Raw genomic sequence first — 15,419 nt, 5'->3', positions numbered from 1 at the left:
CCTCTAAAATTGAATTAAGAATCGAGACACTAATTATTTAAATAAGCAAATATATTACTTGGCTTAAGTCTAGCAAATGTTCAATTCTTGAATAATTTAAAAAATTAATAATAAATAAATAAAATAAAATTTGCCAAGTATTCCGATTCTGTTGGTTTTGGGATATATCTGGTTAAAAGTTCCATAGTTGGGTATTTATAGAATAAATTTTAGAAAGAAAAAAATATATGAATTAATGAGGATGGTAAGGCGATGAGCAGCACCGGACACCACTCCACCTAGATATCTCTGTTCTTCAAATCTGTTTTCTTATTTTCAAATTCTACAAATAGTATTGAAAAGTACATAATAAAGTAAATAAACCAAATAATGCCAGTTAATAAAGAAAAATAATTTGTTTTATTACTCTCTAAAGTATTCAAGGAAACGAAAATCATCCGGTGTCGTTGCATCAAAGTTCCACAACAGATCAAGATCGGTACCCACCTCCTCCTGTGAAGCTTCGTCGGAGGTAGCTGATGGTTGCACCATACTTGGTGAATGTTCTTCAGGTTTCAAGCTAAACATTTGAAAATCCAAATGTGTGTCATGGTCAACTCCCATCTCCAATCTAGTGAGATTACCATCGGTGGTACTGGTGGTGGTGTTGGTGGTGTTGTCAGTGGTGGTAAGGACTGTTATTGGTGATTCTGGAGGTTGTATTAGTGGGGGTATGAACCATTTATCTGTTTGGAACAGTTGTCCGGCGTCTTGACTACTTCCCACCTCCATTGTTGCAGCATCATTGGTGCGGACAGTGGTGGTGTAAACTGTAATTTCCGATTCTTCCTCGGCCCTTGAGGTGGTGATTGGTGGCTCCACCACACCTTTCCTTCTTGTCTCTTGGGGGAATAGAGCTAGCCACCTAGACGCTAGAACAACTGGTGAATCATTCACGCCAATCAAGAGAGGGAAATTCACCTTAGCTCGTGAACCTAGTAGCTTGAAAGCTGCGTTATCATAAGCCAATGCTGCTTCCTCTGGTGTATCAAACGTTCCCAACCATATTCTCTTTCGTTTCTTCTCCGGATCCCTTACCTCTGCGGCAAACTTGCCCCAAGGCCGCCTCCTCACCCCTTTGTACCGCCTCCACTCTGTTGGACGCTGCGGCTCTCCACCTCCGGAGACCACCGGTTCTTTCCTTTTATTAACATATTGCAGTCCCATATTTGTTGAAGTCTTTTTCAACTCATGAAGGTATACAGTATGGAAAAGGTGAATTTGTTGAAGTCTTTTTCAACAGGTGAAGGGATACTGTATCCAAAACGTGAATTTTTAGTTAACGCACGGTGTTCTTAATGAAGAAAGAATCGTAAAGAAAATATGGAAGAAAAAGAAAAGAAACGTTTATGTTAGATTCATCGCCTAGAACATGGCAAGCCTTATATATAAACAATGCGATCTGACCCGAGGGTAAAGATTGAGACTAAACACGTTTAAATTATATATATATATATATATATATATATATATATATATATATATATATATATATATATATATATATATATATATATATATATATACTAGCCATTTACCCACGCCAAGCGACAGGTATAAATAGTTTTTCAAAAACTAGTTTGTAGAAGAAAATTAGTTTTTATGTGCAAATAATTTACCAAATCTAAATAATGATCAATAAAAATTATGCTAACATTATACGAAATTAATAAGAATAAAAATGAAAAGTTCAGATAGTTTACAAATTTGTAATAAAAGAAGAAGATGTATTGGTTAATAAGATGGTCGTAGATAAAAAATTTAAAATCTTAATTAACTCAAATATACATTATTAATTGTTACTCTTTATGTTCCAAATTTACAATTTATTTTTGACTTTTCAAGCTTTTATTTTTCAATTTTGACCTTAAATATTTTTATTTGTGTTATATATTATTTGATGAAACTTATAATAATGAAAAGACATTTAAAACACAATCTATTCATATATTTTACATCAAATATTATCTATAAAAAAACAAACATATTTAAGATTAAAGTTGAACAATTAAGACTTTAAAAGTCAAAAGTTGACAACAAATATGGGACAAATATAGTATTTTTAAGGAGGGGGTGTTAGTTTCCCGCCAATATTTTTATTTTTATTTTTATATGCATGTCGTAAATATATCAAAAAAAATATCATGAATCATTAAAATATATTTAATATATATGTGTATATTTCATGTATAACTAATTTACTTATCGGTTGTCAATTGTCATATTTTTATTCATTTTGGATACATTATTTCTTATTCTCATATTAACTTATTAACCATTAAATTTAAATATGTAGCTAAAATAAGAATTAACTAAAAATATAAGTGTGCTTATGTTGGTGTGCTTAAAGGATACCAAATGATCATTTTGCTTTTGTTTTTTTGTTCTTTTTTTTTTTTTTGGGGGGGGGGGGGGGGGGGGGGGGGGCGACTGAAAGCCAACGAATGAAAATGTTCGGGATTGAACCGAAAAAAGATTTTTTTTTTTTTTGGAAAAAACTCAAAGAACTAAAATGTTCGGGATTGAACCGGAAAAAGAAATTCCTTCAATTCGAAATTAATTAAAATTCATGGAAATGACATTTTTGTTCAAGAGTTCCTTCTTGCAAATGTTAAATTGAAACTTCCATGTCCTCCAATAATCATCACAGTATCTTTGCAAGAGTAAAGGAGAATGTCAATCAAATTTCGAATTTTTCCACTTCAAATACCTCTAGTACAAGACATCAAAAAAATTGGAGATGCAAATAGTGCACCCCCTTAAGCCTCTTACATTAATAAAAACCAAATTTTTGCTACTATCCATATCCAAAAGACCATAAAATTTAAAAATGCATTATCCCTTCTTTTATTACCAATCGCAAATGTTAATACCAGAAAGAAAGACCAATATGCCAAATCCTATAATCATCAAAATACAATTTGTTGTTTTTATTGCACCATTTTTTTAAAAAATTTTAAACCATTCCACTCTACCCATGAGCTATCCATAATCTTGATGGATACTTCTAACAAAAATGGCCCTGTTATTTTTGACAAACTCCAAAAAAGACCACTTTACCCTCTATCCATTTTTTGTACCAAAACATCCAACCTCCTTTAAAAATCCCCTAATATCTTCTCCTTTTGTTTTTCTTTTTCCCTTTGTATCAATCCATAACAATAAAACCAAGAATAAACCTGTATCTTTCATAATAACCAAAAAAATGACCATTTTGCCTTTTGAAAAGATCTTAATCAATTTTTAGTTGTTCATCACAAATTTTACCGCATGAATGATAAAATCATCAAAGTATAAAGATTTTAAAGGTAAAGAATTTACTTGTTGTTGTACTTCTGTAGAGATCCCAAGTTTTTTTTTTTTACAAATCAATCTATCTAAAGCTTCACATTAAGAAATCTAATCATCACTTCATTACTAACCAATACCTTAAACATAAATTTACAAAAAGAAAAAGAAAAATAAGTTAGTGTTTTGACATTAATACCCTTCCATCTTAAAACAAAACAGATAATTAGCAAAAGAATGACCAAAAAGATCATGCTTCCATTTTATATCTTTTGATAATATGATCTGAAAAAATATCAAGATTGAGAGTGAAACAAAACAAAAATCCATATAAAATGTTGACAAAAAAATAAAAAAATAAATAAAAAATAACTTTTTGGGATTACCTGATTCAGAGGGGTTTATGTAAAAACAAATAGAATCGAGATATTCATTTCCTAATGCTATTCACAATTTTATCCTACAACAATAAAAACCTGAAAATCAAAAAGTAACAAAGAGAAGTCACATTTTATCATTAATAAAAAAGACTGACCTTCTGGATCTAAGTTTTAGCAGAAGAAAAAAAACTGAGCCATATTAGGTTTTAACGACTGAATTGTATTCCTCGTACAGCTTGTTGTGCACCACTATCATAAAAACGGCAATGATTATTCAATCTAGAACTCAATGTTAGCACTTTCACGTTATCAGTTCCCATAACTAATGAAATATAGTTTAACAACTTACCTGTCCCAAACCCATTGTGACGCCACAAGACTGACATGTCACAGGATCAGTGTTTTTATTGGTTGCAATGTGAACAACTTCCAATACTTTTTCAACTCTTCACACTCACAAAAAAAAACACTCTTTGAAAACAGAGAATATCTAAAACCAATGTTGTAAAAATCCCGATTAATCTCCAATTAATCCATAGGCGCTACTTGACCGATTAGAGAGCGCCTAGCGATTAATCTATGCATATAAAATGACTGAAACAGTAGAACCCTATGAAATTTTAACACTTTGAAGAAGTTATATCTCAATAGAAACTATTTGAGGTATGATTAGTGTTGTATTTATCATATTAACCTATTTTGTTATGATATTAGTCGTATTTATGAACTTTTATATGATATTAGTCATATTTAATTTTTTTAAATCTAACAAATTACCAACTAATGGTCCCGGATTAATCCCCCGGTTAATCTCCGCCTAGCCGATTAATCTCTTGACCCAGTCAACCGACTAGCTAACGTCGAGCGATTTTTAAAACCTTGTCTAAAACAAAATAAAATAATAATTTTAATTGTTTTTATTGTATTAATCGTTGTTCCTCATCCTTGTCAGGATATACTTATGCATGTTTCTTTTGTTCAGAAAAATAATCATAACATCAACCTAAACTACAATCGATCAAAACATAAGAGAGAGCAGAGTGATGGTGGTCTGTGTTTGAGCATATATATATATATATATATATATATATATATATATATATATATATATATATATATATATATATAGAGAGAGAGAGAGAGAGAGAAAGAGAGATGGTTAATGATGGTTTCGCAATGGTGGCCCTCGTTTACACCTTCTGCCGGCGGGTGTTGATTGAAGCGCCTCCGTCTATTTCTATTTCTAGTATCTTGTGGTAATTGACAGAGAGAAGGAATAGAAAATTTGTAGAGAGGGATGGCGATGCTAGCATTGAGTTGTTGGGATTTAGGGTTTCTAGAGAGAAATTGTAAAGATGGACAAAGTTAATCACCATATAAAGAGATGGGGGCTGAGAAATTTTGAAATTTTGGGATTCAAGTTGAATGTAACTATATTCCTTATAAATCGTTCTTGTGATACGAATTTGTTGACTAAATATGATTTAGGGAATTCAAATGTAAATGAAAGACCAGGTCAAGATAAAATGAGAGGAGATGCAGAAACATTATGCGAGAGTTAAGGTGGTCTTGATACGGATAAGAGATACCATGCGATATCAACCAGGTCAAAACAATAAAGTGGTCGATAAGAGCTTTCTTGACTTTGCCAAACGTTTGACCGGATATTTCTTAGTGCATAAAACGATTGTAAATATGTAGTAAGGATTTGTACTTCTTAAATTTTAGCATTTGACCAAAGATGCATTTTAAGGTATAATATATATATATATATATATATATATATATATATATATATATATATATATATTGTAAGTTTCGTTGAGATTCCGAAATATAAAGATATCTTAAGATTTAACATGAGACACATATTTCTCATTTGTTGCTTTAGAGTTTCGGCATACCAGGGCGACGGAAGAGTTATAATCATAAATGATTATTCGGCATCACCCTTTTATTTTCCCCTTCTACCTTCCCCACCACCACAACCGCCACCGCCACCATCATTACCGCCGCCAATTCCACCGATCTCACCACTGTCACATCAATCACCTATACCACCGCCACCTCTGTCTCCAATACCTCATCTTCCACCAACCACCATAATCATATAAGATTACTTAATCTCTAAACAAGCATATATGTATAATCATTTATGATTAAACATACATGTATAGACATGTATAATCATATATGATTATACCCATCTGCGATATAATCATTTATGATTAAGCATACTTTGTTGTTGCCGTTACGTTGGAGCGTTAGAGCGGCAAATGATAAATATGTGGCTAAGGATGAATCTCAAGATCTCTATTCTTTTTTTAATCGCAAGTAAACCATCATATATATATATATATATATATATATATATATATATATATATATATATATATATATATAGAGAGAGAGAGAGAGAGAGGTAGGTTCAAATGTTTCTCACATCTATTGTGTGCCACAATGCACCAATAAGAATTGAGTAAACATTAAATGTATACTAAATGATATCCATATTTATAATCATTTTATGGAAACTAATTTAATTCGTCATTAATGTCAATAATAATATTCTTTCAGAATGAATTCAAATCGCTATTCTAATAAAATAATAGTTTTAACCTCCTTTTGACATGTGTCATCATATTAAGCCTCATAATTAATGTACATTTTATTCTTCTTATGCCATGTGTCATCATATTATATCTTCTAATTAATGTATGTCACTTGTCAACTTAGTAATTCTTAATTTCAAATTTTAAAATTTAAATTTCCCACTCTAATTACATTAAATTAATAACATTAGAATAAAAATTAAAATAAAATTAATATAAATTATAAGGTGATAGAATTTCGTATATTTATTTAAATTTACGATTAAATTTTATATAACTAAAAAAATATCAGTTAATTAATAATTTATTTAAAATAATTGATTAATAATTTTGAGTTCTCACTATTAAAGTTTAATTAATTTTATAACCGTGGTTTCCACGGGTTTTAAACTAGTATAAAATAATAAGAGTGTATTATGGGAGAACGACAGTATATTCTACTAGAATACACCCTCATTCTTTATATTTCATACAACTTTATTGTATTTTAAGTGAGTGAGTCCTGAAATAATGTTATTGCTGACATAAAAACCTAGATACGAATTCATTCTGAAAGAATGTTATTGCAGACATTAATGATGAATTTAATTAATTTCCATAAAGAGAAAATTATAATTATGGATATCATTTAATATACATACAATTATGGAAACCATTTAATATCTATCATTATTTAATTAAATAATAATATAATTTTACTAAATTCTTATTGGTACATTGTAGCACACAATAAATGTAAAAAACACTTTAACCTAGCCCTATATATATATATATATATATATATATATATATATATATATATATATATATATATACTTATTGTAATAAATGAATACGTTTATTCTCCTATTGAAACGTGTCATCCTATTATAACTTCTCTTTAATATTATATATCACCTATCATACCACTTGTCAGCCTATTAATTATCAATTTTAAATTTCCCACTCTAGTTACATTAAATTAATAATTTATTAATAATTTTAAATTTCAACTTTTAAGTTTTTCACTTTAATTATATTAAATTAATACCATGAGATTGAAAAATAAAATAAAATTAATGTAGATTATTAGGTGTTATAATTTCACGTATTTATTTAAATGAACGATTATAATTTTATATAACTAAAAAAATATTTCTTAAGTAATCATTTATTTAAAACAATTGATTAATAATTTTGATTTTTTAATATGAAAGTTTAATTAATTTTATAACCGTGGTTCTCACGGGTTATCAACTTGTATGTGTGTGTGTGTGTGTATATATATATATATATATATATATATATATATATATATATATATGTGTGTGTGTGTGTGTGTGTGTGTGTGGAGGTTCAAACTATAAAGAAATAATATTGTCTAACCACATAATTTTTTTTAACCTTTAGATAAATCTTTTAGTGACGTAGATTAAAACGTCTCCATAGTAAAATTATACTTGAAAAACAAAGAACCATATATTAGGATGGGCATAGCATGGAATAGCACTTGCTTAATTCAAAAATGATGTCATTGCTATAACTGTGATTCACGATCCTTCTTTTCGCAGTCAACCATAGCAACTAATAACCACCACTATTGAAGTCGACGACCATCGTCTCATCTGATAACTATAACTGTGACATCCCTATTTTCATGGCTAGAAAAGACCAATCAGTTTATGATAATTTAAAAATCAGAATATCATTTTTGAAGAATAATAATGCGGAGTTTGTTCCCAAAAACATGATAATGATATTAGCAAATCATTCCAAAAAATGTACTTTTATTTATATTAAGACATTGGGATGTCATCGTCAATTCAGAAACATAAGCATAACGAAATATTACAAGCCTTACAGTAATTAAACTAGTGGCCTAATACTCCTTGAATCTATCAGCAGAATATATCTTTCATATAGCCACATGTGATACAACAAACTAATTGGGTCAGGTTGGGAAACCTGGTGAGTAGATAGGGGTTTCAACCCACGATAATATAATTATTATGTCTAACCATCAAACAATTAACTCAATTTCTCATCCCCATTATCTTCTTTATTCTTAAGGATCTTCCCTAAGAATCATTTATTTCTTCGTTTATTCATTCCTAAGGATTGTCCTAAGGAATAGGCATGAAATCCATTGCTACCATGGTTTATCTAACAGGCACTAAGTCCATAGTTATCGATGCTAACTATCAGGCACAGCTGTCAATGTTATCTATTAGGCACAGATGCCAATATTATCCATTAGGCATAGATGTCAGGATCTTTAGAGTACATTTGGTGAACACGTACTTCAAAAACACCTATAGGTTACGAGTTTGCTAGCATTCCATTGGACCATGTTGAATAGTCTGTGGTTGCCATCTATACTCTGCTAGATGACTGGATCAGCTTTAAAATCAAGGCTTCTCATCATCTATCACCTCTCAACATCTATATCATCCTTCATCTCTCATCATCTTTATCTACCCATTTTTACCCAATATATTTATAGGTATAAAGATACATATACATTTTAAATCAAATAAAACATGTATAAATCATTCATCTAGCATAGATATCAGGAACACAGATAATAAGCACATATAGCATGTATTATTATTTCATATCTATGTGTAAGATGAAAGTAACTATGCACTCACTTGGTAAAGTGATGACTCGAAATTCGGGCAGCGCTTTGCTTCTAGCAACTGTCTTTTCCTTTGACGAAACATAGTATCATTATCACTAAGTTTTAGTCTAATATTTATTGCGACTAATTATGAGTCTAGATTCATCATTAACTCAAATTTTACTTCAATATCTATCAAGTAAGAAACAATCAGGTGGGGTCATATTGGAGGTAGGGTCTATTTGGTATACGAAGTATACTGTTTGGAAATCCCACTTTAAACACCTCACTAAATCCAGCCTAGACATCATCCAAGTAACTATATCAATCAGTATAATGACTTGGAATAACTGATAAATCTTTTTTTATAGGTTCATAATAACGATAATGAACTTAAACGTAAGTTATACTTAAAGTACGGTAAGCATAACTTAACTTACACGTGGTTTAGCGAGAAACCAGGCTCTGTGCTGGCAGAAATTCTAAGACGGAAACTCTTCTTCTCAGGGATTTTCAGCTCTCTGGGGACTTGCTACTAACACCTAGGAAGTGCTACAGAAAAGCCTTGAGTCTTTGGGGGTGTTTGGGAGAGAATTGGATAGAAAGATGTGAGGAAAAAAATGATTTTAGAGCTCTAATTATAGGCTGCCAGCGCCCAAGTACGCGGTGCGTACTGAAGAATTATGTTGGTCATAATGGGTTTTTATAGATTACGTTGGGCATACTCAAAAATTACTCTAGGTGTAATGTGTCACGTGGCGCAATCTGGTGGCAAGTCGTGGGGAAGAAGGTGCGGCCTAGATTGTGCCACGTGTCACTCGTTGGTTAATCCAAAAAGTAACTATCTTCTAAAATCGGTAACATGCGCATACAAGCTCTGTTTTTGACATTTTTTATATCCACGCATAGGTATTGACGGGATCTACAACTTTTGTTTAGACTGTTTCGGTTAATTTTGACTTTATTTTTAAAGTTATATTTTAACAAGCTTAAACAGTCAAAGTACGTTAAAACTTCATAACTTTGTCATCCGATGTCCGTTTTCGACTGTCTTTATACTTAAAGAAAGGTATGTTTGATTTTATTTGGTTATTCGATCCAATTGATATACTTATTCAATAGATGACTATATTGTGTCCATGACTGCCAACTGTTTGATAAAATTACTAAATGAGTTCACTTGACTCAGGCACCCCAAAATGTAGACAAGGATTACAGCAATTTCTTACGATTTACCTTCCATCACTGCCTTTTACTAATTTACTTGATTAATTTTATTAATTAATATAGATTTAATTGTTTTAAATCATACCGTTTCTCACTCTTTCATAACAATATATTATGCAAACTAGAGATAGGCTATGTGTAACATTTTTTGTCTTTCTAGGACTTTGATTTTCTTTAGTGAGTATTCGCTAGCTTTAGTTGATATCTACACACTATGATCTACTTATATGTTAAGTTATTCTGTCATATACTAATTCTTTTTGGAAAGAAACTTCCCTAACGAGGGATTCCAGACTAGCTTTCGCACACCAACAAATCCCCCGTTGTGAACATGAGACTATGTCTCATGCCCTGGCGTCACTGCAAGCAAACCTCCATAGCCACATGGGCTGAGTAGTTCCAGGATTTGAACATGGGTCAATATTTTATTCACCATATCTTCCACATGTCTTACCAAGTCACCACAACCCAAGTGATTATGTTAGATAGTAGTTTTATAGATCTGTTTGATGTTAAATTTTTGCATCATGAATAAATTTTTCATGTAACCGTATTTTGTCTTTGTGGATGTGCAGGATGATACTATGTTGTTAGTTCCTAATCCTGAAGTACGATACAAGCAACCATATGTGGCTATAATCAAGGAATTTAAATTTGGTCTATTTTTTCTAAATCAAAACTTACCTGGAAAATTGATCCTTAAATTACATATTATGCACTGGATCTTACTAAGACAAAAGATGGGGGTGTAATGGTCACATGACAATGGTTTTATAGACCTAAAGAAGCTAAAAAGAAAATTTGTAAAAATTGGAAACCGAGTGATACACACAAGTTGTTCAATTATTTCCACATGTAGATATTTTTGAAGCAATTGTCTACGGGTAATCTACTTCCTTTAATAAGTTATTTATTAGGAGATGTCGTTACTAATGTTGAAAAGCTTGCATTGGTGTTCAATTTTTTCATTCTTTGCATTATTTCCTACAAGTGTGATCATATGTTCATATTAATTGAATTTGCTCTGTCTTCCATGTAATAACATATGTATTTATGAATTTTTTCAGTTTTCACTCTGTGTCTCTTAGAACAGAAAAAGATAAAGTTAGTCATGCAACAAAGGTGAACTATAATGAGAATTAGTTTTGTTTGGGTGGTGTTTGATGAAGCTATTGGAGCAGGCAACTTGTCACACCCCAAAACCAAGAACGGCGGAAACGTTTTGGGGCGGAGGACGTCATGTAAAGTATCACAACACAGTAAATGTAAATAAGCAAACAACATCATCTATTGCATTAAATATATAATTTTAATACAAGCGTGTTCTGTACAGTTTTAGACACCAAAAATATAAGGTAAATCAAAATAATAATATGATGAGTCTTGAATGCGCTCCATCTTCTCAAAAGCTGGCATCGGTACCTGTCTACTGATGACCTGAGAATACAAGTTATTTTTGAAAGAGTTTATCAGCATTAAGCTGGTGAGTTCGTAAGTATTTTAGTGTCGGTGTTTGTTATCAAAAACGTTTGAACGTGTCTCAAGTATAAGTTTGTAAAATGTATGTAAGTGTTTGTAAAAGTTTGAATCTCTCAGAAAAACCTATATTTTCTATTAAAGTAGCCTTCTACCAAGGCTTAACTGTTTTGTATGTTCGTTTGTTGTAAAAGTGTGTAATTTCCCAAGTGCTACTATCTTTTAACAAAATATAGTTCGTACATTAAAGTTCAAGTGAGGTTATCACTAAAAATATGTAATGGGTAAATCATTGTAGTATTGTAGCTTAGTTTTATAGTAACTACTGCTGTACTAACTACCTTAAACCGGATTTATATTAAGGTAAAATGTGATAATTGCACCATGCTATCGACTGGTAACAACGACATACGAATGGTCGTAATAATGGAATGACGTTTGGCACCCGCAGACCTGCAGGTCCGGCTGTAGCTAGCAGCAAGGTGTAGGATAGTCAATCCAGTATAGATCTATACGTAAACTCACGCTCTCCCTCCAAGAGAATTCTGGCTACAACTCGGGCCATGACATTTAAGGCATGCTCCGATACAGTGGATCACAATTGTTAACGTATTAATGTAAGGGTAATGTTTCTCGTTCTAGTATAGTTGTATATGTTCTCTTCCTAGTATAGTTGTATATGTTCTCATAGTATAGTTGTATATGGACTCATGAATGAACTGACTCATTGATCTAGCAGTTGTAATAGTATGATCCTGTGTTACCCCGATGGTAACTTACTAATGGTGTGACTAGTACGTATGAATATGGAAGTACTTTTATGTCTATATATGTATATTTGATATATAATTAATATTGAAACGACCTTCGGATGGTCACCCGAAATCCCACCAGACCACATCCAAATCGAGAAAAAGGAAATAGGGCGGATGGCCTTCCTAAGCCCTTTAAACATTATTTATATATCTATACATATATGGGCATGCAAATTATAATATAAAAGCATAAATAAGTTTTTATAAGACATTTGAAACATAAGTATTATTTTAAGAAAAGATCGACTTGATGTCAATCTATAAAACAATTTGAAGGCATAGGTTTGATAAAACAGTTTAAGTATAAGGAACATTTGTTTGAATCACAGTTGTAAATAAGTTTGAAAAGTAAAAGGGTTTGTAAAACATTTTGAAGTAAAACAGTTTGATAGACAGTTTGAACAGTGATAAAATCACTGGTTTCCCTAGTTATTAATCACATGTGATTAATGCAATCACATGTGATTGAAGCAATAACTATAGGTATTTAACTTGTATTCCCCCCCCCCCCCCCATAAGTATTTAAAACATTTAAAATCATTTCAAAGGTTGATTAAAGGGGTATGAACTCACTTGAAAGTTTGAAGATAGCGAGATGGAAAACCGGGCAGAGTTTCGTCTTGGGAAACGGATTTTTCTCGGGATTCTCGGGAGTAAAATCGACCCTCGGGACTTGAGCAAAAAGACCAGAGCCTCGGGGTTTGAACGGGCACGGAAATCGAGGCAAGATCGTGAGAGAAATGAGCAATTTTTCCGGAAACCCTCGCATTCTATTTATAGGGGGTCTGAGAAGCCTCGGTACGCGGGGCGTACGCTTGTACGCAGCACGTATGCGTACGTCATGCATGAGCGAGTCCTCGACTGCCTCGGCTTCGGATGGGACGGATCGGATGGGACGGGTCGGACGGGGCGAGTCGGATGGGGCGGGTCGGTAGCTTCGCATAGGGGCGACGTGGACGATCCGAGGCCCTTGATTCGAGTACACGGGGCGTACGAGGGTACGCAGGGCGCACTCGGGTCCTATCTGCTGACTCCCCTTCGGATATTACAAAGAATTTATATTTAAATTTATATTTATTTTAAATAAACTTCTAAAATTCATATCTCCTTCATACGAACTCCGTTTTCGACGTTCTTTATATCCACGCGTAGGTGAGACTAAGATCTACAACTTTCGTTTAGATTCCGTTGGCAAATTATGAAATTATTTTTATTATTTATTTATTAAAATGACGTGATTAAGGAATTTCTTCAAAAATTCATAACTTCTTTATCCGACGTCCGTTTTGGACGTTCTTTTTATGTACGCTCACGATTTGAGGTTATCTATAACTTTCATTTAGATACTTAAGGATAAAAACTATTGTATTGAAACTTCGCGTTTTTCGTTTAATCGCTGTTGCCGGTTTTGCCGAGAATCTTCGGTTGGTCATGACTTCTTCGTTATAACTCGGATTTTAGGGTTCTTTATATGTACGAAAACCTTGATACGATTCCTACTACTTTATTTAACCCAAATAAGATTTTAGGAAAGTTATATTTTGACCTAGATTTGACTGGTTTTACCTTACATTGTCTTGAAATATCGGGTTGTCACATCATCCCCCCGTTAGAAGGAATTTCGTCCCGAAATTATAATTTAAGCAAGTAAGAAATTACAAATAACTAAGCAAAAAGGTGAGGGTATTTCAGTTTCATCTGATCCTCACGTTCCCAAGTGAATTCCGGTCCTCGCTTGGCATTCCAGCGAACCTTCACGATAGGGATACGGCTTTGCTTTGTCTGCTTGACCTCACGGTCCATGATCCCTACAGGTTCTTCCACGAAGTTGAGGCTCTTGTCGATCTCGATCTCGTCGAGTGGGATTGCAAGAGTCTCGTCGGATAGACACTTTTTCAAGTTAGATACGTGGAATGTAGAATGTACGTTACGAAGGGCGTCTGGTAGGTCGAGTTTGTAAGCTACGGGGCTGACTCTTGCAAGAATCTCGAAAGGCCCTATGTACCTCGGATTAAGCTTCCCACGCTTGCCGAAGCGTATCAAACCCACCTGAAATTCCAAAGGTTTTCTTCGTTTATCAGCGTAGCTCTTCTGTCAGTCTCTAGAGGCTTTCAATCGTTCACGGATCTGAACGATTTTCTCTGTCGTTTCCCGAATGATCTTCGGACCGGTGAGAGTACTTGTCAAAAGCTTGCCCCCTGGCTAATTTGGTATCACCCACCTCAGCCCAGCACAGAGGGGATCTGCACTTTCGGCCGTAGAGAGCTTCAAATGGAGCAGCCTTGATGCTCGTGTGATAACTGTTATTATAGGAAAACTCGACAAGGGGTAAATGAGTATCCCATGCCTTCCCAAAGTCAATCACGCAGGATCGCAACATATCTTCCAGTGTTTGGATGGTCCTCTCACTCATTCCGTCGGTCTGAGGATGGTAGGTTGTGCTTATGTCCAGCCTTGTTCCTAGGGAATGTTGTAGTGATTGCCAAAATCTTGAGGTGAACCTACTATCTCTATCGGAGATAATGGACATAGGTACACCATGCAGCCGTACGATTTCCCTAATGTATGTTCTCGTAAGTTTCTCCATCTTGTCGGTTTCTTTGATAGGCAGGAAGTGTGCAGACTTGGTCAATCTATCAACGATGACCCATATGGTGTCAAGTCCACCCGTTGTCTTGGGCAACTTGGTTATGAAATCCATAGTGATCCGCTCCCACTTCCATTCCGGGATCCCTGGTTGTTGCAATAAACCAGAGGGCTTCTGGTACTCGACCTTAACCTTTGCGCAAGTAAGGCATTTACTTACGAAGGTAGCAATCTCTGCTTTCATATTAGGCCACCAGTATAGCTTTTTAAGATCCAGATACATCTTATATGAACCTGGGTGGATGGAATACCGAGTGTTGTGCGCCTCGGTCATGACCAAGTCTCGGAAACCACCGTGTTTCGGTGTCCAGATCCGGTTCATGAAATATAAGGCTCC

General features: G+C 33.4%; 1 protein-coding gene across 1 annotated transcript; it reads right to left on the bottom strand.

Moving 5' to 3' along the window:
• Positions 1-291: 291 nt before the first annotated feature.
• Positions 292-1,406, bottom strand: LOC145101740 (uncharacterized). The gene has a single exon (XM_079039020.1). It carries the CDS (start codon positions 1,204-1,206, stop codon positions 403-405), a length of 804 nt encoding a protein of 267 aa, XP_078895146.1. The 5' UTR covers positions 1,207-1,406; the 3' UTR covers positions 292-402.
• Positions 1,407-15,419: the final 14,013 nt, after the last annotated feature.

Source organism: Lactuca serriola, chromosome 4 (genome assembly GCF_051521515.1).
Source record: "Lactuca serriola cultivar US96UC23 chromosome 4, Lser_US96UC23_V15, whole genome shotgun sequence".
NCBI classification, from domain to species: Eukaryota; Viridiplantae; Streptophyta; class Magnoliopsida; order Asterales; family Asteraceae; genus Lactuca; species Lactuca serriola.
Note: the sequence above shows the minus strand (reverse complement) of the source record. Positions and strands in the feature narration are given on the sequence as shown.

Coding starts and splice junctions, on each gene's coding strand:
- LOC145101740 (XM_079039020.1), bottom strand. CDS start 1,206: ATGGGACTGCAATATGTTAATAAAAGGAAAGAACCGGTGGTCTCCGGA.